Here is an 18,841-nt window from a genome sequence, read left to right as displayed (position 1 = left end):
CCAAGCGCGAGAATTCCTGTCCTTGGGGAATTTGCCAAAAACATTGCCAACGGTCTTCCCATGGCATCCTTAGCACGCATTCTGTCGAGACGTGTGTTGTATTCCTGCATGTTATTTTCGAACACTGACGCTCGCTGTCTCCAGAAATCCACCTATCAGCTCGCCGACATGCATTGTCTAAGTTCAGCATGCCTGCAATGAGCCCGACAATGACAGAAGGTGGTATAACGCAATGGAAGAAGCAGGAGGGAGAGTCTTTTAGCGCCGGGGATGTCATTCTCGAGATTGTACGTCCCCATTTTACTGTTGTTTCTTGACACCAAATTATCTCTCATTTACTGTCACCCCAATCGCCAGGAAACCGATAAAGCCACTATTGATGTCGAGGCCCAAGATGATGGTGTGCTTGCCAAAATCATTGTATGTGTGCTCTGTTGTTTTCAACGTGTGAACATTCTTAGGTTGAATTTTGGTAGTCCAGTGACGGAACAAAAAACATCAGAGTCGGCACAACCATTGCTATTCTGGCGGAGGAGGGTGATGATCTGTCTGGTGCGGCAGAGTTTGCTGCTCAGACTCAACAGGGGTCTTCGGCACCATCGGAATCGACACCAAAGGAAGATCCTGCACCTGCTTCGCCGGCACCAGAGCCCAAGAAGCCCGCCGAGGCTAAATCCTCTCAGCCCAAGAGGAGCTTCCAAGGGGCGACCGAATTTTTGCTTCCCCTGTTGCCAAGAAATTGGCGTTAGAGCGTGGTATTCCTCTGGGTAAAGTCAAGGGTACTGGTCCAGAAGGCCGCATCATTTTGGCAGACGTTGAGAACTATAAACTCTCGTCAGACGCGACTGCAGTTTCATCATCAACAGTGGTGTCCCAGCCTGGCCAACCGGCTGAATTCATCGATATTCCGTTATCCAGCATGCGCAAGACTATTGGCGAGCGTCTTACCAAGTCTAAGCAGGATCTGCCTCACTACTATGTTACTACCGATATCGATATGGGACGCACGCTTAAACTGCGGGAGGTCTTCAATCAGTCCTTTTCTAAGGAAGAGTCGAAGGCGAAACTGAGCGTGAACGACTTCATTGTAAAGGCCACTGCTTTAGCTCTTCGTGACGTCCCAGAGGTTAATTCCGCATGGCTTGATGACAAGATTCGACAGTGAGTTTTCTTACATTTCAGATTTGCTAATACTCACTCGCGTTTTCTAGATATCACAGGGCCGATATCAGCGTAGCTGTGGCCACTCCAACAGGTCTCATCACTCCCATTATTCGTGATGCTGGTAGCAAAGGCCTCTCCACCATATCCACCGAAACCAAAGCCCTAGCGAAAAAGGCGCGTGATGGGAAGTTACAACCTAATGAATATCAGGTAAGTGATGCGATCCGCTTGTGAATTTTTTGCCAATGTACTCCTAGGGTGGCTCGTTCACCATTTCCAATATGGGTATGATGGGTGTCTCTCACTTCACAGCCATCATCAACCCTCCTCAATCGGCTATCCTTGCACTTGGCTCCGTTGTGCCAACACTCGTGCCAGTTGATAATGAAAAGGGCTTTGGGACCAAACAGATCATGAAAGCCACCTTGAGCGCTGATCATCGCGTCGTGGATGGCGCTATTAATGCCAAGTTCCTTCAAGCGTTGAAAGGCTATTTGGAGAACCCCTTATCCTTTATGCTTTAATCTTTGTCCTTTCCTAGGGCGTAGTCAGCTGGTACTTATGTATACAGCTATTACTTCCCAATTACTCCAATTTCTAGAGTGAACAGAATTTCGCACGGACAAACAAGCGCCTCGGCAGAAAGCGAACACGCTTCAATCGTGCTTTTAAACGCCAGCTGTTCTAACTTGACTCATGCTTGCAGGATCTCTACAATTACTTGAGCTTACCGTTTTACACCATACGAGATAGTCCGATCTCGCGTGTCTTTGTTCCTCATCCTATCACTAAGAGCGACGAAATCACACCCCGCCGACCACTCTTCCCAGGACGCGCTTGAAGCGCGTCGTAACCCTCGGTCTTGCTTGGCTTGCTCATCCGCCAGCGGCTTCAAGACTCCTTCCAACTTCCCATCAGGGCACGGCCTTACAACTGTAATAATCACTTTGGTTTAGGTTCCTTAGGACCTCAGCACTTCGAGATGCCGAAAAAACGAAAGCTCCAGGCTGCGGCTCGTCCAATCTTAACCACCTCGGTGACAAAGAAGGCAGTGCATGATAGGGGGGAACCGGGGAGTCGGAGCGAGTGCCGGACATGCTGCCACTGATTCGCCAGTACCAAATCCTCCTGAACCTGTAAAGTCTTCAGGCGAAGGTTCCGAACCTAAGGAGAAAGTCGAGAATAATGAGCTGCAAGTTATTGTGGATAAGCTGCAGGATAAGGCGGAAAGGGAGATCGGTAGAATGCTCAAAGTACTTCACGTTCGGGCGCAGTCGATAATAATGCTCAAAATCCGTGCTAGGTCGTTGAATATGAGCGCCGAATGGCCAAAGGCTTGTCGAAATTTGAACTCGATCCTCTGTTGCGCCTTCGGATTTTCAAGCTCATGGAAGAGGAGAAACAAGATGACAGTATGAATTCTGGTATTCGTATTGGATAGTGTCTGATTTGAAGTTTTCTGCAGCTTTCATGCTTCCCCCGGACACTCAAGAAGACAAAGCGTTGCTCCAGGTGGGAATATTGTATGGAATTTGATGCGGTTAGGCTTTACGCATGAGCGAACCATGGACTGTTTGAGACACGTCGAATCGTTTGATACCGATGTTGCCTTCAGCTGGGTGCGAATGTGCCCAATTCTTACATCGCCCTGTTCATACTCAATAAATTATCACATTAGCTTTGTACACATTGCTCCGAGGAAGAGCTCGATTACGGTGAGACGGACATAGCTTTTCCGCATTAGTTTTCTCAACACCTACCAGAAACCGTTCACACGTCGAGAGAGGCGAGTACACCTGGTGGGGACCCACCTAGAACTCCCCAGTCCTTCCAATCTGCCACCCTAGACCTGAAACTCCAACGAGTGCAAGCATCTTCGCCTCGCCAGACTCCGAGGCTCTCCCCCGTGAAACTCAGTGAATCACCGTCTTTGGTATCCTCTCCAAAGCTGGCGGCTGTTCTGCTTGAGGGCGCTGCTGCCCCTGCAGTGGACTCAAATTCCATTGTATCACGACCCCTTACTCCGACATCGGACTCCTCGGATTTGGACCCTAGTGTCGAGTATGCCAGGCATCAGCTGAGCCTGTTCAAGTTACTACGAATGCAGCATTATCCAATTCTTCTATCGCCGTTGAGCTTCGCAAGCGGATGGTTGAACTACGCCAGCACTATTTGTTCAATGCCAAGGATGCAGATTTAGAATTTCGGAGCCAGAAAGATGCCTATCTTTCTGCTGCTCTCCATGATCGTCTCAGAAATCCGAATGCAATCGACTCCTTGATTTCTGACACCACTCCACGGAAACTTAGAAAAGGGGGTGCCAGCAGCAGAGCTACTCCAATCATAGCAGCACCATCCTCAAAAAGTACCAGTGATTTGTTGGAAGGCTCAGACACTGACCAAAGTGAAGGGATATTTGGTACGATGCTTGATGAAACGCCTACCTCCGAGACTCTCCCAGCCTTTAATACTGTCGTGCGTATTCGTGATATGCAACTACCAAAGCAGTGGAGTGGTCGGACCCCCAAAGCTTTGCTTGATGACCACGTCCACAGAATTGACAAATACGCTGCGATCTCGTATTTCTCTGTGGGAGGCGCAAGCCGTGCGGTCCGTGCCGGGGTTAGTGTGAGATGGATCACACGAAAATCCCAAGAGTGGCGCATGGAGGAAGACGGGTGCTACGACCATATTCAAGCGGAGCACTTCATTTCTGTTGTGGCACTGCATGGTCTGAGCTTCGACTCGCCCCCAGGCTTTGCAGTTGGCAACACAGCAAATAACACTTCAAACACTAGAGGCTTTCCACCTGTATTCCGTGACCTCTGGAACGAATTGGAGAATCGAAGAAAGTCAGAATATGAGAGGACGAACCGAGCTATATGGGCTACGTTGCGGAATTTGCTTGGATCCCGGATATCAACTCCTGGAACCACCAAGGTACTGTATCGTGGGCTGAGCATGTGGCTGTAAAGGTTTATCTTATAAATCCATGTCAGGATCCGAAATCCGTCAAACCGTCTGCTATCACAATTGAAGCTAATTTGGATGTGCGACCTCGGTCACTTGAGTTATACTCCGATCAACTGGCCATGTCATTTATGACGCGTCAGATGTCGCAGTCTTACCAGGAAATGCTGGTGCGTATGACACCAAGTTTATTCATTCTCCAACCTTAAAACCGACTCTTTCGGCCTAGGCACACCGGAACACGCTGCCGATAGCAGCGTATCGTGGGCAAATCCTCTCCACGCTGGAGTACGCCCAAGTAATGGTTCTTAGTGGAGAGACTGGATGGTAAAGTAGCCCTGGCACCTCTGTTCCCTGTAGGGATACTCATCGTGTTCCCCACTGCAGTGGGAAGAGCACCCAAGTGCCGTCCTTTATCCTTGAGGACCAGTTGTCTCGTGGGAAGCCCTGCAAGATCTGCTGCACCGAACCTAGGAGGATTTCTGCGATCTCGCTAGCTCAGCGGGTCTCTCGGGAGCTTGGCGAACCTCCGGGTGTCGTCGGGACGAATGCTTCTCTTGTTGGATACTCCATTCGCCTAGAGAGTAATACATCGAGGTCCACCAGACTGGCGTTCGTGACAAATGGCATTGCTCTCCGAATGCTGGAGAATGGTGGGACCACTGGTGGCAAGGGAATGTCTTTGGACGAGATCACTGTGAGCAGCTTGGAGAATGCAACGCTGGCCATCATGCGCTAACTCGCATCTATAGCATATCATCGTGGACGAAGTAAGCGGATCAACCTGGGAAGGAACGCCACACTCACTTTGATAGGTCCATGAACGCTCCATTGAAAGCGACTTCTTACTTATTGTCCTGAAGTCGTTGTTACGACAACGCTCGGACCTCAAGTCAGTGTCTTATTTGATTTTAGCACAGTGCTGACATATCACGTTTACAAGGGTGATATTGATGTCCGCTACGGTTGATGCAGAGAAGATTTCGAGCTACTTCGAAGGCTGCCCGATTATGCAGGTGCCAGGGAGGACGTTCCCTGTAGATGTGCAGTTCCTTGAAGATGCCGTGGAGTTGACCAAATGGTCGATCAACGAAGACAGTCCCTATGCAAAGCGGGGTGAGTAATGGAAGTTACGAAGCAACAATACATTATTTATGGTTTTTGTCCAGCCGGCGCTAGGTTTAATCGCCATGATAGAGGTGCTGGATTTGAATGGACCGAGGACTCTCCAGATCCCGAGGATGATGAAGAAGGGACGTCCACGTCTGCGAGCCCTCTGAAGCTGGAAAAACGCTACTCCTCGGAAACGAAAAAGACTGTCGATCTTTTTGATGAGCGAAACATTCCATATGAACTCATCATCAGACTCCTGGAACGCATATGTCTCCAAGATCCCAACTATGCGCACTACTCCGCTGCTATTTTGGTGTTTATGCCGGGAATGAATGAAATACGAAGGCTCCTTGAGATGCTTTCCGAACATGACGAATTTGGCGTGGAAGAGTTCTATCGTGTCTACCCATTGCATTCAACAATATCGAGCGAGAATCAAAGCGCAGTCTTCGACATACCTCCCCCTGGTGTTCGGAAGATTGTCATTGGTGAGCTTGGATCATGCATTCAATGCGTCAGTACTGATACCTTGTTTAGCGACGAATATTGCTGAAACTGGTGTGTGCTGCTTATAGTAGATGGACTTGGCCTGATTTTTCTTCTTCCTAGGCATAACAATCCCCGACGTCACATGTGTTATTGATTCAGGGAGGCATCGGGAGATGAGGTGAGTATTTGATATTGTGGGCGTCCCTGTGTTTACCTTGGCTGTAGATACGATGAGAAGCGCCAGATTAGTCGTTTGGATGAAACCTTCATCGCCCAAAGCAACGCAACTCAGAGACGCGGACGAGCGGGGCGGGTGCAGGCTGGACTTTGTTTCCATCTTTTTACCAAATTCAGACATGACACTTTGGTGGGGTTGCTTTCTATTCCTCTTCATGCATTGAGATAACAGGGCTGCACCATCCAGCTCGCAGATCACCCACTACCTGAAATGATGCGGTTGAGCTTATCGAATCTCGCGCTGCGCACCAAAATCCTTAAAGTGGACGTTGGGTCTTCTATTGAAGATGTCCTTTCTCGCGCTCTGGACCCCCCGTCCCAAGTGAACATTCAGCGAGCTGTATCCGCATTGATAGAGGTCTGTTCATACTGGTTGATATCTTTTCTATTTCGTTGATGAAGAATTCAGGTAAAGGCACTGACACCGTCAGAGGGGATAACACCTATGGGGCGCCTCCTCAGTCAAATGCCCACCGATGTGCACTTGGGGAAATTTTTGCTTCTCGCAGCGTTGTTCGGTTGTTTGGACCCCGCATTAACCATAGCCGCGGCTCTCAATTCCAAATCACCATTTGTGACCCCCTTCGGCTTTGAGGCTGAAGCGGATAGAGCTAAATTATCATTCAGAATTGGTAGGCTGCTCTTAATATCCATATACTGGTGTCCTCGAATTATGCTGCAATTCACAGATAATTCCGATTTTCTCACCATTCATGCTGCGTTTGCAAGTTGGAGGCGCGCATATACGAGCCCCAGTGCCGCTCGTGCGTTTTGTAGAAAGAATTATCTCAGTTACCAAAATCTACAGCAAATCGAAGAGCTACGGCAACAATTTTTGGCGTTAGTGATCTCATTCCCTGTCGAAGGACTCATACTTATCTGCAATTATATTAGTTATTTAGTGGATTCTACGTTTGTGTCGGTCGACCGAAGTTTCGAACGCGAACTGTATCGGTCGGTGTCAAAAGTTCTAATACTCTTGGTCTTAATTTCATCCAATCCTCAGGAATCGGTCCAGTCGTGGCAGAATCAAGTTCTTGCAGGTTCCTGAAGAGCTCGACAGGAATTCGTGCGACGATAATGTTGTTAAGGCTGCTCTTGCAGCAGGGCTCTACCCCAAACTTCTTGTTGTTGAAGAATCTACTGGTCAACTTCGCACATTGACCAACAATCAGTCAGTATCATTCCACCCAAGCTCCATCAATTTCCGTGCAAAACCGAAGGACTTTGGCGTCAGCCATCTCTGCTACTTCACCTTGATGTAAGTTTCTTTGTACCGGCTACGCACACGGCATTCACTCTATTCCTCTAAGGCATTCAAAGAAACTCTACGCTTGGGAGACCGGCCCGATCGATGACTTATCCTTGTTCCTTCTCTGCGGTGAGGCAGAATTCAAGGTAAGCACCAGAAGTCACGAATCACGCAACCTCGATTTACACCCTTAAACCCTGTCCCTGTAGTTGTTCTCCAATTCTGCCTTCATTGATCGCAAGATCAAGTATAACCTTTCGCCAAAGACAAACTTGGCCGTGAAAGTGTTACGCGAACGAACAGCATCCATTCTCGCCACCCAAATGCGCGGCAAACCGCTGTCACTTTCCCAGCAGAAGTGGAAGGAACTGGCACTCTTTGTCCTGGGGAAACTCAAGATAGACGCGGATGTCACTGACATATCCATCGCACTGCCTCCACAAATCGATATCAAGTACTGAAACTTGTGTATTTTAACCCCCGCTGTGACACGCAAGTGCGAGCCGAGACGTTTCATCGTGTAGAGAGTGTGAGATTAATACTAAGTGACATGAACCAATATTAGCACCCGGGCGGCAACACTAAGCGATGACAGAGAATAAATGACGCTAAAATCAAGAACCAAGCACTGGCAAAGTTCATTCGGCGGATTTTTTCTTTTTGCGTGATGATGACTGGCCGTCAGCAGCAGAAGCATCCTTATGCTTCTCGCTTCTGGGTTCACCTTCCTCGACCCCAGACTTTCGCTTATGTTTCTTCTCTTTCTTCTCCCCCTTCGTGCCAGACTCAGCCTCTCCCGCATCATCAGCTTCGGACTTGCGCTTGCGCTTCTTCTCCTTCTCCCCGGACTCGCCCCCATCTGCAACTTCAGATTCACGCTTGCGCTTCTTCTCTTTCTCCCCAGACTGAACTTCACCCCCATCAGCGACTTCGGATTTACGCTTGCGCTTCTTCTCTTTCTCCCCCGACTGAACTTCGCCCCCATCAGCGACTTCGGATTTATGCTTGTGCTTCTTCTCTTTCTCTCCAGACTGAACTTCGCCCCATCAGCGACTTCGGATTTACGCTGGTGCTTCTTCTCTTTTCCCCAGACTGAACTTCGCCCTCATCAGCGACTTCGATTTACCCTTGTGCTTTTTCTCTTGCTCCCCAGATTTGGCCATAGTTTGCTCGTCGACGTCCATGCTTGTCGCAGCGGGAGTGGCGGGACTCGGAGTGATAGTCTTGGCAGTCTGGATAAACGCATTATGCGCAGCATTGAGAAGTTTGATCAGTTCTACCATGTCATTGAAGCGCTGAATCCCCTTCCCCCAAAAAGAGAGGCTAGGGGGCGGAAAAGAAAACGTACTGTCGCTTTGGCGGGAGCGGAATAATCGACATATTTATCTGTCCATTCCTTAGGGGTAACACCTTCAATAGTACGACCGTGCTTATCGAGTTTCCCTTCCTTTTTAAGCTTCTTCTTGGCGATAGCATGAGGACCAAGACCCCAGCGACGGGGATAGACGTCACGTTCCATGATACAACGTTTGACCTTGGCGACAACACCATGGTCACAGGTGGTCATATCGACAGTGCTCATTTGTGCAATACCGATAGCGATGGCCTCCCCTTTCGTAGTCATGAATACGACTTCTTCATTGGCATCGATGTCGGCGGCTGAAGGGACGAGAATGGAGATTGGTTAGACCAACTCTGTACAAAGGGCAACATTCGAGCAAAACGAACCATAACGGAGTAAACCTGGAAGCATGAGCTTCGCACCGTAAGTGATGGCATTAACGGAACTGTCCTTGACCACTAAGCGTTTGTAACCAGTCAAAAGGGATTCCAAAGGGCGAATAACACGTCGAAGATACGATTCTGGAGAAAGAGGAAAGGGGAATAAGTCAAGGTCCATGGGAGACGCCTGTTCGGATGAAAAGAGTATTGACCATCGCGAGTGTTGTCGTACAACCATTGTGCATCGAGGATATCGTGCATCGTGACAATGTCATCGTTCTCAGTTACAACTCCGCTTCTAACACGTCTGAGTTCTTCCATATGCGCACCCACACCAACGACCAGGCCAAGGTGAACGCATAGGGTACGAATGTAGGTCCCTGCTTCGCAACTGACCCAGAAGACGCCGAGGTTTCCCTTCTTGTCAAAATCGAGTAACTTGGATTGATGGATGGTTCGGATGCGGAGCTGGCGTTTGACAGCAGAGATGAGTGGGGGACGTTGGAAGAGGGCTCCGGTGAGGGTTTCCAGTGCACGGGGGAAGGCTTGTTCCGATTCAAGAGCTGAGTGGAAACGAATTATGCAGACGTATTCTTTCCCTGTTTGATAAGAAAAGCAAAATACGCATTATTAAGACACATTGAGAAGGGAATTCTACAGTGCTAACCTGCGGTTTGCTGAGATTTGACGAGACGAGTGGCCCGGTCAACGCAAACGAGAAGACAACCTGTGACTTTGGGGTCAAGCGTGCCACTGTGCCCGGTTTTCTCGACACGGAGGATTCGTCGAATCCATGCGACGACTTCATGACTCGAAGGGTTGGATGGCTTGTCCAAGTTAATAACACCAGATCTGGAAGGAAACAACAAAACAAACAAAACGATTCGTAAGACTCGTAGAACAGAAATAAAAACTACATCGAGTCCACGTACTTAACGTGATCCTGGATGTCGCGCCTCAAAGGGCTGCATCCAGCAGGAATGGGGGTGAAATGCCCACTTCGAACTAAGAGTTCAGAATAATTCTTCAAAAGCAGAGGCCATGCAGAAGTATCAACGACAGGGGTCTTTGCTTGAGGTTTTATCTCGTACTCGTTCATGTTGGCTGCCGACATGCCGGTGTCTTGCTCGCGGCAGCAGAGAAAGTAAGAACGAGCGGATTTCCTCCGATTGGATTTGGAGCCACCATTCAGTTTCTTATCGGAAATTGCCGTTGTGCTGCACAGTTTCTAGGTATTCTTGACTTTTCTCGACCCCATTTTTCCCCCCAAAACCATTGACATGGTACGTGTGGTTGTGGTTAACCGCTATGCTGAGGATGTTTCTCGGTAGGCTAATACCCAACCTAATTTTCTGTCTTGTGGTGTCCTGTCGGTCATTGCGGGCTCATTAGTCCACCAGCCGAAGAGTCATCCACAAGTTCGCCATCGACTTCTCAAAACCTGAGAGCGATGGTGTGTTCGACGGTGCTGCTTTTGAGAAATTCCTTCATGACCGAATCTGGGTTGGGGATGGCAAGCGCGGCCAACTAGGTGATTCTGTCGTTATTTCCAGGCCTGGTGCGTGAAGTCGAATCTCTTCGACTCTGCTTCACTGATGAGAACAATGACATTTCCTTTTGCTCATTAGCTAAGGGTCGGTTACAAATCTCTACGACTGTTCCTTTCTCAAAGCAAAGCCTTAAATTCCTGACGAAGAAGTTTTTGAAGAAGAATCAGCTCCGTGATTGGATACGGTTCGTCTTGGTTTTGCTCAGCAGTGCATGTTTCGGGCGCAAGCTGATTGGATTGTTGACTTTAGCGTTATTTCAACCAGGAGGGATACATACGAGCTCCGCTTCTTCAATATCGCGTATGTCATGCTGTTCCTTTGTCGTTTCATCTTCCTTGAACTCTTTTCCCTTTACAGTGAAAATGAGGGGGATGAGGATGAGTAGGTTTGGGTTGATCACCACCCGGCTTCCTTCGTGTACACTACCATGCTTGGAGCCGACTAATGTTAAGCGTGACGAACTTCACCTACACAGCAACTGACTAGGGGGAAGCTGGTGATGTTGGCCTTCAACTATTAATTCTGCATGGAATATAGGCCACCGTACAGACAACATTAGAATTGACTGGAAAGAGGCTCGGTCATGAGGAGAGAAGACAGTGCATGATAAGACTGGATCCAGGTGGATATCGATGTAAGTGAGAATTCCTGCGATTTGTGTGAAGAAACAAGAAGCGAAATCTGAATGCTTGAGCTGAACGTTGAAAGGTAAAGTGCAGGACCCCAGCAATATGAGCTGATCTCATGTTGCAATTGGACAGCTAGTCAGTCATGATGGCGGCGAAAGCTTAATTTGACGTATCTGTTCCGTCCATTTCGCACATTGCCTGTGTTATTTCCCCGAGCCGCTCAGAACTCCCAAATCAAGCCAAGCCGACAGGCGTGTGAACGATTGCAACCGTTCCGCCCCCTTATAAGGTAAATCAAAAATCCACTATTGCGAGCATATTGCCCAATCCCGAACCCGAACTCTTCCTCTCCAACGTCAGCATGGCGTCTGCAACGGACGACTTGGTGGCACAGTCTCTGTATCAGACAAATCACATGCCTTGCTTGGAAGAACTCCAAGAAAATGAAAGACTCCCACCGACGATGGAACAAATGACATACATGCGAAATTGCGACGGATACATATGGATGAAAGTGAGATCGACCTTCGTCTCAGCTTCCTCCTCTCGTGCTTCTATGATATATGACATCCATGACTTTTCCATAGTCGTTGGACTGTCTCAGGACAGCAGTAATAAACACACTGTGAACGTACGTTGCTCAAAACCAACTTGGGTGGCGTCGACGACTTTAATCGCTTCCCCTTAATGAAAGGCACTCAATCATTACAGTGCTCTAACCCTGCTCGAGATTGGTCGTTATCTTCGATTTGTAGTGAGCTACATCTCATGACAGCTCGATATTTACTCTTGCACAGGCGTGATCTGACGATACCTGATGACAGGTCATACTGTGGACGCGTGTAATGACAGCCATCGTCATGGGTGGGCTCGGAATTTTTGGTTCCTTCTCGCTCATTCCTTTCGCAGTGAATGGTACATACACATTACGCCCTGTTACGGCCTGTTCGATCTCACCACCCATCTTAGCAACTATCTTCCATTTGGCAGCATTGACATTTTCCCTGGCGCTGTACTCCCCGATCCTCATCAAGTGAGGCGTTATTGTACCGTTTGCTTTGTCTCATTGTGTTCATGCGCCTCGCTATCCAATAATAGGCTATACTACTATTGGCCGATAAGTATGGTAAAGGCCTTGGCCTCGTCAATTCTGGTCGCCTCTTCGTTACTTTCATTTTTAGGATTAGCTTACACATCTAAACTCTACTAGGTAATCCCAACCTGTTCCACGCAATAGGAGTGGATCAGGTAGAGATCGCAATGAGGGCTCTTAAGCAACCTGCCGATGAGAACCCCGATAACGAACACAGCCAACATTTTGACTACGACGTCGCTAAATTCATGTGCGTAACTTTCACTGCACACACATTACCTAGGCCCACTCCAATCGCCATCTTCGCGCCCTCCATTCTTATTCTGTGATACATCGTAGGCTCCAACTTACTTCGATCCTTTACGAACGCGAAAATGATTCCATTCGGAAAGCGGTTCATGTCCTCGCTAATACTCGGCCTTTGTCTTACGCCCCTATTATCGGAGGAGCGGCCCAAAACATTGTCAGCAACTCGTTCCAGGAGAGGCTTATTCCGGGTGATCTGGTTCGTTCTCGATTTGGAGCGGAGAAAGCAGATGAAGTTAGGAAGATGTTGGACTCTAGAGGCGATATGTTGATTAAAGACTGGTGCATGAGGTTTGGGATCGAGTTTGAAGTTGTTTCAGGTATGTGGGCAAATAATCATTTTGTCTGTGCTAGGGTACGTGAAATATAAGGGGGCTAATTGGTATATCGGTTTCTGACCGCAGAGTTGAATGATACTGCGTCTACCTTCGCCGGGCTATTCTGGGATCCTAGATCGAACTGGATTATGGTGGCTTGTAAAGGTGGGTGTTCCTCTCATTTCGCGGCACGCGACTATATGGCCTGTTGGACTGGACGACCTTAGGAGCCACTCCGGCTGAATTCGGGGAGTGGCTGTCGACTTTCGAGTAGGAACCCTTATTGTGCTGCCCCAATTATGGTACCACTCATTACCTCGAATTCTGTTCAGTCCCGTTCTCGTAGAGAGTGAGCAGTACTTATACGCTCCACTCACTTTGCCGCAAGCCTTACCATCCCTCCAAATTAATTTGCGTATCTAAGGCGGTGACCATAGCACTGGCTTTAAATTTCACAAGGGCTCCAGAGAGCGAGTATTCCCCTCTGAGCCCTGCGATTTGGGACATATCACTCCGTATGATTCCATCTCACTCGGTGTCAAGACGTTAGCCAAGCATCTCAGAAGAACAAATGGTTTGCCTCAAGGGGCCAAGGTGATCATGGGCTTGGGGACAGACTTGTATGATTCGGTCTTGACCGGCGTCTTGCCATTGTTTGGAGCGTTTTAGATCAACGTTTGGTTTACTGGACACTCCTTCGGATGTGCTACTGCTTCGCTCGTCTATTCAAAGTTTCTGACAAGTCCAGAAGACATGGGCAAGAACGCGGAATTAAGGGACGTTTACCTGTTTGGTGCCCCTGCCATTTCCGATACCAAATATGTCCAAGGTGAATAACAGGTTCTGTAGATTCTTGAACGTACTCATCTTGACGCACCGGATGCGTAGTTTTCAACCAGAAGATGCTTGAAGACCCAAAATGTCAGAGGGCCATGTGGCGGATCACATCGAATGGTGATGCCGTCGCAGTGTGCTTCCCAAAAGCACGCGATTGGCCCCTACATTTCTCATGTAAGTTGGATCTACAGCTGTAGGGAAACCTTGACGACACCTTTCCTACCAGACAGCAATGTTGCTTTCGTACATCTTGGAACTGAAGTCAAGCTGCGTGACTACCCACTTAAGTGAGTGGCGACCTTTGGCTTCTCAACCCGAAGGGATCTTTAGGGGCGGTAATTGATTTTGTGTCACCACGCTCGCTTTAGGTGCGTTATCGTGGAGAATCGTACCGTGTGTGTTTCCTCCCATTTTACGACGGAACAAATCGCCGCTCAGCGCTCAGACCGTTACACCCAACAAGGAGAGGAAAGACGCGAGCTCGTTGGGATGTTGCTACAAAGGATCCCCATCTTTGGGCGTTTGTTCGCTCCCTGCGCGAGTGAGCCGTGGTTTCTCTTCGTTTGACCAGTTCAACTGAGAATACATTGCTGTGAAGTGTATTATTGGGATCAACTCAACCGCGTGTCACTAGGACAGTGCGAACAGATCGTCGGCTAATTACAGGTGCGCCTTTGTGCCAAAACATCCAGGAGGCAAACGCAGACAGGTAAAATACAGGATTGTGAAGGCATACATGTTTCCGTTCTCTTATCAGAAGTTCTCTACGAAGCGATCAAGGACAGATTAACCGATTAGTTCTAAGAATTTTTGTCCAACATTACGCGTACCTTTCCCGAAGAAGAATCTTGTCCCTTGCGCTGTTGTATATTTGTTTGACATAATGTGAAGCCTATTTGCCGAGTTCCAGGATGTGAGGTTGATGGTACAAAGCAGAGAGCGACCTTCACGCACGTCTTTGATAGAGCAGGGGGGCCGCAGAAAAACACGCCAATGTCAGTATCAGGATGGCGGTCCACAATCTGGTAGGGTGACGTTTAGTCAGACTTGAAGTTGACACCTGAGCATCCATGTCACGTACGCTGCTAAAAACTCGATCCCAATTAGGTCGTCCGAAATGTGTAGGTGCCCGGAGCGACGTGATCGCATCTTTCTCCGCTCCAACGTCTTGCACCAGAATATTGTTCATATCATCCTCCTTGATCTTGGCAGTGAGGTAAATACTAATCTCTATTCGATTTTGATAATCTTGCTCTTCGATCGCGTGTAGGAGTGAATGGAACCATTCAGCTGTCCCGAAATCGCGGATGACCCAGGTAAAATAAACTTTGCTTAAACGAGTGTGTTTGCCAGAAGTGTTTAAGTTGTTCATGCGATACCAGACTTAGCATGTTTGAGTTAGAGAGCGATGCGGCAGTGGAAAACGGGTAGAAGTTGTGAGGCTTACTGGACTTCAGAATTGATGCAAAGGGCGTTACGCCAATCCCCGCTCCAACCAGAAGCACACTCTCGAACTAAAGGAGATGTGAGACAGTGACTAAATCCCGATGGGATTTCAAAGTTCACCTTGAAAAAATCTTCCGATGCGCTGCCAAAAGGTCCATCGACCATGATTCGCGGCAGGACGCGGTTCAAGGGGGGCCGCACAACAATCGAAGCATCGTCCTTTCTATCCTTATCCTTTGAGAAGTCAGCTCCTAATACTGCAGCAAATGCTGTGGTGGTAGTGGTGAAATATCGTCAATATGTCAAAAGCCCAAGAATCAGCGGAGGCAGCTTGCCTGTCGTGAAGTCGCCTTGAACTCGAATATGAATCGATATATAGTCTTCTTCAGGAGCACTGGTCAAGGTAAAAGGACTCCATGACCGTTTCAGCTAGAATCCAATGGAATGGTAGTAACGCAGACTTACTGCCACTGGAAATACGACACCTCTGGACAGTTGATGAATATGTACTTAAGAAAATAGGAACGAGTGGGTATGCAACATAGACAGCCAACGGATTGGTTTCGTACCTGTCCGGCGCGAGTGGTAATTTTCTCCTTTTTGATTTGAACCTCTAGTACGCTCGAGGGATGCTGGATAACCTTGGAGATATATGTGCGATGTCGAGATCGGATTTCGCGAAGAATGCGCTCGTAAATAAAGATGACACCTCCCACAAACCAGTATCGCTGCCGTGACTATGTCAACAAAAGATGGGCGACAAGAACGTAGTGCAACATACCCAGAAGACTCCGATGGTGTTAGATGAGCAATAAGGCGGATTGTCAGGCTCTGGTAGGATCTTAAATAAGTGCACGAGTCATTGCAGACAATCGACTCACTAATCATACAAAACATTCCATGGAGCTGCCAGTTGATGAAGAACACAATGAACAGGTGGTGCGTATACCAAAACCTCTCAAACCCCCCATTTGGTTGACGCTTCTTGCTTTCACGGGCGAACCAAACCATTACCGCAAGCGAAATAGTCATGATCCAACCCGTGACAGCAGGACCTGTCGTAGAATTCACTTCAAAGAACTTAGCAAGTACCTGTCTGAAGTTAGCTTTGGGAGGAGCTGTTAATTTAGCGAGCTCCCAAAAATTGACCATGTGCGCGAGGATATGAACGCCAGTGAAAGTGACGATGGACCATCCCACTGCTTTATGGAATGTGATGTTCTTGTCAAATGGGATTATATTGCTGAGTTGTGTTCGGCGAAGGAGGGATATAAAATTACGGCAAATGGGGAGCAGGATGAAAACCACGTCAACGTGAAGGATAAGAGCAGCAGAACGGGCAATAGCTGACAGCCCACAGATCGTCAGTCAGTCGGCTCACTGGCCAGGAGCGATACAACGCACGATACGTGATACCAAAGGCCTTTCTTGCCTTCGTCAGATTATCGCTGAGATCATAGTTCATGAAACTGAACGCAAAAACAAGCGCATGCAAGAACAGGAAGACGAAAAAGAAAATGCGCTTTCCTCCTTCGTTGACCATCCAGGCGTCCCACTGCGCTTGCCAACCCGTCACACCCTTTAACTTTGGCTTCGGAAGTGGCGGTTGCGTCGCAGAAGTGTCAGCGCGCATCAAGGGCTGGAGGCGACTGCGCTCAGACTTATTCCTCTGCAGATTCGCCCCATTCTTGGGCTGGACATCGGGATGGAACTGGGAAATCGTGTCATCCCTGTCCCTGAAATCGAATGCAGAGAATCGTCGAGGACTAGTGGCCATCTGAATGGGAACCGGGGATACAAGGGAATCAAAGCGCCCTGCGCTAGCACAAGGGGTACTTTTCAACGGTGAACGCCCAACAAAAGGTAGGTGCTTCAAAGGTCCGAGTCCAGCTCAAGAAGGACAAGAAAGAAAGTGGATGTAGAGGGAACGCTGTGATGCTCCTGTTAAGAGGCCTTCATCAAATCAAAAATGGGGTTCGAACACCACCCCAGTGGCAGGTGATGGTGATGGATACCCGTCGATTCTGTTGTAGCTTGAAAAGGATCCCGGCATACCCCGCAGAGGTCCAACCCAAACGTGACCCGGCTGTTTGCAAAACGTGATCAGTCCGATCAGAACCAACGATCAACTTCAGTCCTTCCTACATACCTTTTACATTCCCAAGTGACCTAGAGGTTGTGGTCCGATGTACATTCGGCAGAAGACGCTCATCCACTGGTTGCTTGTGCATCAGCTCTACGTATTGTAATTCTTCAGTCATCAGCCCAGTTCCCTTGAAATAACACACTCCTGTTAACTCCTCATCGACTATGATACCCTTGCTTCTCCATGCCGTTTCCCAGGTCTCGTTTGACACTTTTCAGACGATTTATGAGCATGAGGGAGCTTGCTTGGGTATGGAGTAAGTATATAACAGGAATTCCTGCTACCCTTGCGCCTATTATTGCCAAATCTCCTATGATCCAGGGCCCTCCATTTCCTTCACATATACGGCTTGTTCCACTTCATCCACGCTCCACAATTCGTATTTGGGACCGTTGGACATCCTGCGAAGTTGTGGGGTTGGTTGCTAATCACCACTGTTGTCATTTATTAAAGTTCATTCGGCGCGCTTGCCTTCCGGATACAGCGACCAATTTTCAGCTTTCCGCATTCTTGCGGACTAATTTAGGGGGTGGTACGCCTAGTGACTCTTCACTCCTGCAAGGCATGATATGTCTGGGGAATTGTTGTCGGAGAAATTGCGCAGCGTCCGCATGCCTCGTTACTATGTACATAACAGAGGTTTCTCATCACTATCTACAGGGAAAGAAGCCTTGAATGTTCTTGGAATGAACAGCATGCTGGTGATGATGGTTGTCACCATGGCCTTTCCTCCGCAGGATGTACTCCGCACGGTCCAGATGGTGGCATGTTCATAGGTACCACCCTGCAGTTAGTTCTCGGGTATGTCAGAATTTGGATCACAACCGCTCTTCTGCGCACATGACATTCTGGGGATGCGAGGTTGGCCGAAGACTTTGGTGCGGACTTGACAGTCACATACAGTAGGCGGGTTTGGTATTCATTATGTTTTCAATTACGTTTCTTGCTGACACGTTGTCGGAAACCAGGCCTAACACATCCCCATGCTGTGCCGAGGCTCGATCAGGGGACTTGAAGATGTGGCAAGGGAACAAACCACGCACCACTCAAATACTTACGACTTGGCCGGCATATCATGGTCGCAATATATGCGCAGCCACATAAACTGACTGAAGCTCTATGATAGGCTGTGTTTGGTACAATTGTTGATGTGTTGGATGCGAGAGTTTGAAGAGTGCAACTATTGCCCAGTGGATAGTTTCCTTGGCTGCGGCTGGGGAACAAATATGGAATCTGTGTGTTCATCAATTAAAACACTGGGGGTCAGCAAATGAAGGGAGACGTCTGAGGTAATATTGTAACCACGTGATACAAAAAAAAATGGCCGTCATCCTCATGCAAAAACAATTCCTCTTGACAGTACAACCATGTTTCAAGTATTGCCATAATTATTACTTAATAATGATATTGAGATACCGCACAGGATGTGAGCCCATTTTGAAGCGGTTTTATGGATGATTATGGAATATCACAAAATGTGCGGGATCTTCTTGAGCTTTTCTCATGCACCAGGAAGAATTTCGGAAATCCACTAGGCCGAAACCTGCATTCGTACCTATAGAGCAATCTC

At 48.3% G+C, this 18,841-nt stretch overlaps 7 protein-coding genes across 7 annotated transcripts; 5 read left to right on the top strand and 2 right to left on the bottom strand.

Moving 5' to 3' along the window:
- Window positions 1–60: 60 nt before the first annotated feature.
- Window positions 61–1,782, top strand: EI90DRAFT_3279555 (uncharacterized protein; the record flags this gene model as incomplete). Its single annotated transcript, XM_039066687.1, has 7 exons — window positions 61–91; window positions 145–287; window positions 358–420; window positions 477–552; window positions 684–1,161; window positions 1,212–1,374; window positions 1,422–1,782. 7 exons carry the CDS (start codon window positions 61–63, stop codon window positions 1,686–1,688), a joined length of 1,221 nt encoding a protein of 406 aa, XP_038920197.1. The 3' UTR covers window positions 1,689–1,782.
- Window positions 1,783–3,020: 1,238 nt separating this feature from the next.
- Window positions 3,021–7,726, top strand: EI90DRAFT_2523677 (P-loop containing nucleoside triphosphate hydrolase protein). The gene is made up of 18 exons (XM_039053166.1): window positions 3,021–4,104; window positions 4,164–4,304; window positions 4,364–4,461; window positions 4,522–4,831; window positions 4,887–4,904; window positions 4,950–5,026; window positions 5,078–5,250; window positions 5,304–5,735; window positions 5,785–5,805; window positions 5,857–5,914; window positions 5,962–6,103; window positions 6,161–6,331; window positions 6,383–6,605; window positions 6,663–6,813; window positions 6,868–6,927; window positions 6,980–7,234; window positions 7,287–7,371; window positions 7,435–7,726. The coding sequence occupies exons 1-18, from the start codon at window positions 3,313–3,315 to the stop codon at window positions 7,684–7,686; spliced, it is 3,459 nt and encodes a 1,152-aa protein (XP_038920196.1). The 5' UTR covers window positions 3,021–3,312; the 3' UTR covers window positions 7,687–7,726.
- Window positions 7,727–8,355: 629 nt separating this feature from the next.
- On the bottom strand, window positions 8,356–10,129 carry EI90DRAFT_2523742 (pseudouridine synthase). The gene is made up of 5 exons (XM_039053167.1): window positions 9,880–10,129; window positions 9,615–9,799; window positions 9,160–9,546; window positions 8,954–9,088; window positions 8,356–8,884 (listed from the first exon to the last, which is right to left on the bottom strand). Exons 1-5 carry the CDS (start codon window positions 10,059–10,061, stop codon window positions 8,502–8,504), a joined length of 1,272 nt encoding a protein of 423 aa, XP_038920195.1. The 5' UTR covers window positions 10,062–10,129; the 3' UTR covers window positions 8,356–8,501.
- Window positions 10,130–10,164: 35 nt separating this feature from the next.
- EI90DRAFT_2967792 (large subunit ribosomal protein L22e) lies at window positions 10,165–11,056 on the top strand. Its single transcript, XM_039055607.1, has 5 exons — window positions 10,165–10,230; window positions 10,340–10,505; window positions 10,576–10,681; window positions 10,747–10,797; window positions 10,855–11,056. Exons 1-5 carry the CDS (start codon window positions 10,228–10,230, stop codon window positions 10,880–10,882), a joined length of 354 nt encoding a protein of 117 aa, XP_038920194.1. The 5' UTR covers window positions 10,165–10,227; the 3' UTR covers window positions 10,883–11,056.
- Window positions 11,057–11,422: 366 nt separating this feature from the next.
- Window positions 11,423–12,414, top strand: EI90DRAFT_2523004 (uncharacterized protein). Its single transcript, XM_039053165.1, has 7 exons — window positions 11,423–11,640; window positions 11,714–11,757; window positions 11,821–11,880; window positions 11,951–12,041; window positions 12,096–12,159; window positions 12,225–12,279; window positions 12,337–12,414. The coding sequence occupies exons 1-7, from the start codon at window positions 11,631–11,633 to the stop codon at window positions 12,361–12,363; spliced, it is 351 nt and encodes a 116-aa protein (XP_038920193.1). The 5' UTR covers window positions 11,423–11,630; the 3' UTR covers window positions 12,364–12,414.
- On the top strand, window positions 12,239–14,470 carry EI90DRAFT_3041104 (uncharacterized protein). Its single transcript, XM_039059066.1, is given in 14 exon segments — window positions 12,239–12,279; window positions 12,337–12,469; window positions 12,559–12,845; window positions 12,930–13,007; window positions 13,070–13,112; window positions 13,175–13,191; window positions 13,267–13,436; window positions 13,512–13,671; window positions 13,685–13,687; window positions 13,734–13,853; window positions 13,906–13,966; window positions 14,048–14,220; window positions 14,278–14,345; window positions 14,400–14,470. 12 exon segments carry the CDS (start codon window positions 12,387–12,389, stop codon window positions 14,337–14,339), a joined length of 1,257 nt encoding a protein of 418 aa, XP_038920192.1. The 5' UTR covers window positions 12,239–12,279; window positions 12,337–12,386; the 3' UTR covers window positions 14,340–14,345; window positions 14,400–14,470.
- Window positions 14,263–16,988, bottom strand: EI90DRAFT_3041100 (NADPH oxidase). Its single transcript, XM_039059065.1, has 12 exons — window positions 16,530–16,988; window positions 16,007–16,471; window positions 15,907–15,956; window positions 15,695–15,853; window positions 15,591–15,634; window positions 15,461–15,537; window positions 15,246–15,394; window positions 15,127–15,193; window positions 14,761–15,062; window positions 14,634–14,701; window positions 14,510–14,571; window positions 14,263–14,443 (listed from the first exon to the last, which is right to left on the bottom strand). Exons 1-12 carry the CDS (start codon window positions 16,900–16,902, stop codon window positions 14,433–14,435), a joined length of 1,827 nt encoding a protein of 608 aa, XP_038920191.1. The 5' UTR covers window positions 16,903–16,988; the 3' UTR covers window positions 14,263–14,432.
- Between the last annotated feature and the right edge of the window lie 1,853 nt (window positions 16,989–18,841).

Source organism: Cantharellus anzutake, assembly GCF_015039405.1.
Source record: "Cantharellus anzutake strain C23 chromosome Unknown EI90scaffold_8, whole genome shotgun sequence".
NCBI lineage: Eukaryota > Fungi > Basidiomycota > Agaricomycetes > Cantharellales > Hydnaceae > Cantharellus > Cantharellus anzutake.
The sequence above is the reverse complement of the archived record's forward strand: the minus strand, read 5'-3'. Positions and strand labels throughout refer to the sequence as shown.

Coding starts and splice junctions, on each gene's coding strand:
- EI90DRAFT_2523004 (XM_039053165.1), top strand. Junction 12,042..12,095: donor CATTCCTTTCGCAGTGAATG/GTACATACACAT, acceptor CACCCATCTTAG/CAACTATCTTCCATTTGGCA. Junction 12,160..12,224: donor TACTCCCCGATCCTCATCAA/GTGAGGCGTTAT, acceptor ATCCAATAATAG/GCTATACTACTATTGGCCGA.
- EI90DRAFT_2523677 (XM_039053166.1), top strand. CDS start 3,313: ATGGTTGAACTACGCCAGCACTATTTGTTCAATGCCAAGGATGCAGAT. Junction 5,736..5,784: donor TGTTCGGAAGATTGTCATTG/GTGAGCTTGGAT, acceptor TACCTTGTTTAG/CGACGAATATTGCTGAAACT. Junction 5,806..5,856: donor GACGAATATTGCTGAAACTG/GTGTGTGCTGCT, acceptor TCTTCTTCCTAG/GCATAACAATCCCCGACGTC.
- EI90DRAFT_2967792 (XM_039055607.1), top strand. Junction 10,506..10,575: donor TGTCGTTATTTCCAGGCCTG/GTGCGTGAAGTC, acceptor TTTGCTCATTAG/CTAAGGGTCGGTTACAAATC. Junction 10,798..10,854: donor CTCCGCTTCTTCAATATCGC/GTATGTCATGCT, acceptor TTCCCTTTACAG/TGAAAATGAGGGGGATGAGG.
- EI90DRAFT_3041100 (XM_039059065.1), bottom strand. CDS start 16,902: ATGGCCACTAGTCCTCGACGATTCTCTGCATTCGATTTCAGGGACAGG. Junction 15,063..15,126: donor TGCATCAATTCTGAAGTCCA/GTAAGCCTCACA, acceptor AAACATGCTAAG/TCTGGTATCGCATGAACAAC. Junction 14,702..14,760: donor GGGATCGAGTTTTTAGCAGC/GTACGTGACATG, acceptor TCACCCTACCAG/ATTGTGGACCGCCATCCTGA.
- EI90DRAFT_3041104 (XM_039059066.1), top strand. CDS start 12,387: ATGAGGGCTCTTAAGCAACCTGCCGATGAGAACCCCGATAACGAACAC. Junction 12,846..12,929: donor CGAGTTTGAAGTTGTTTCAG/GTATGTGGGCAA, acceptor TTCTGACCGCAG/AGTTGAATGATACTGCGTCT. Junction 13,854..13,905: donor TTGGCCCCTACATTTCTCAT/GTAAGTTGGATC, acceptor CTTTCCTACCAG/ACAGCAATGTTGCTTTCGTA.
- EI90DRAFT_2523742 (XM_039053167.1), bottom strand. CDS start 10,061: ATGTCGGCAGCCAACATGAACGAGTACGAGATAAAACCTCAAGCAAAG. Junction 9,089..9,159: donor GTACGACAACACTCGCGATG/GTCAATACTCTT, acceptor CTCTTTCTCCAG/AATCGTATCTTCGACGTGTT. Junction 8,885..8,953: donor TCCAGGTTTACTCCGTTATG/GTTCGTTTTGCT, acceptor TCGTCCCTTCAG/CCGCCGACATCGATGCCAAT.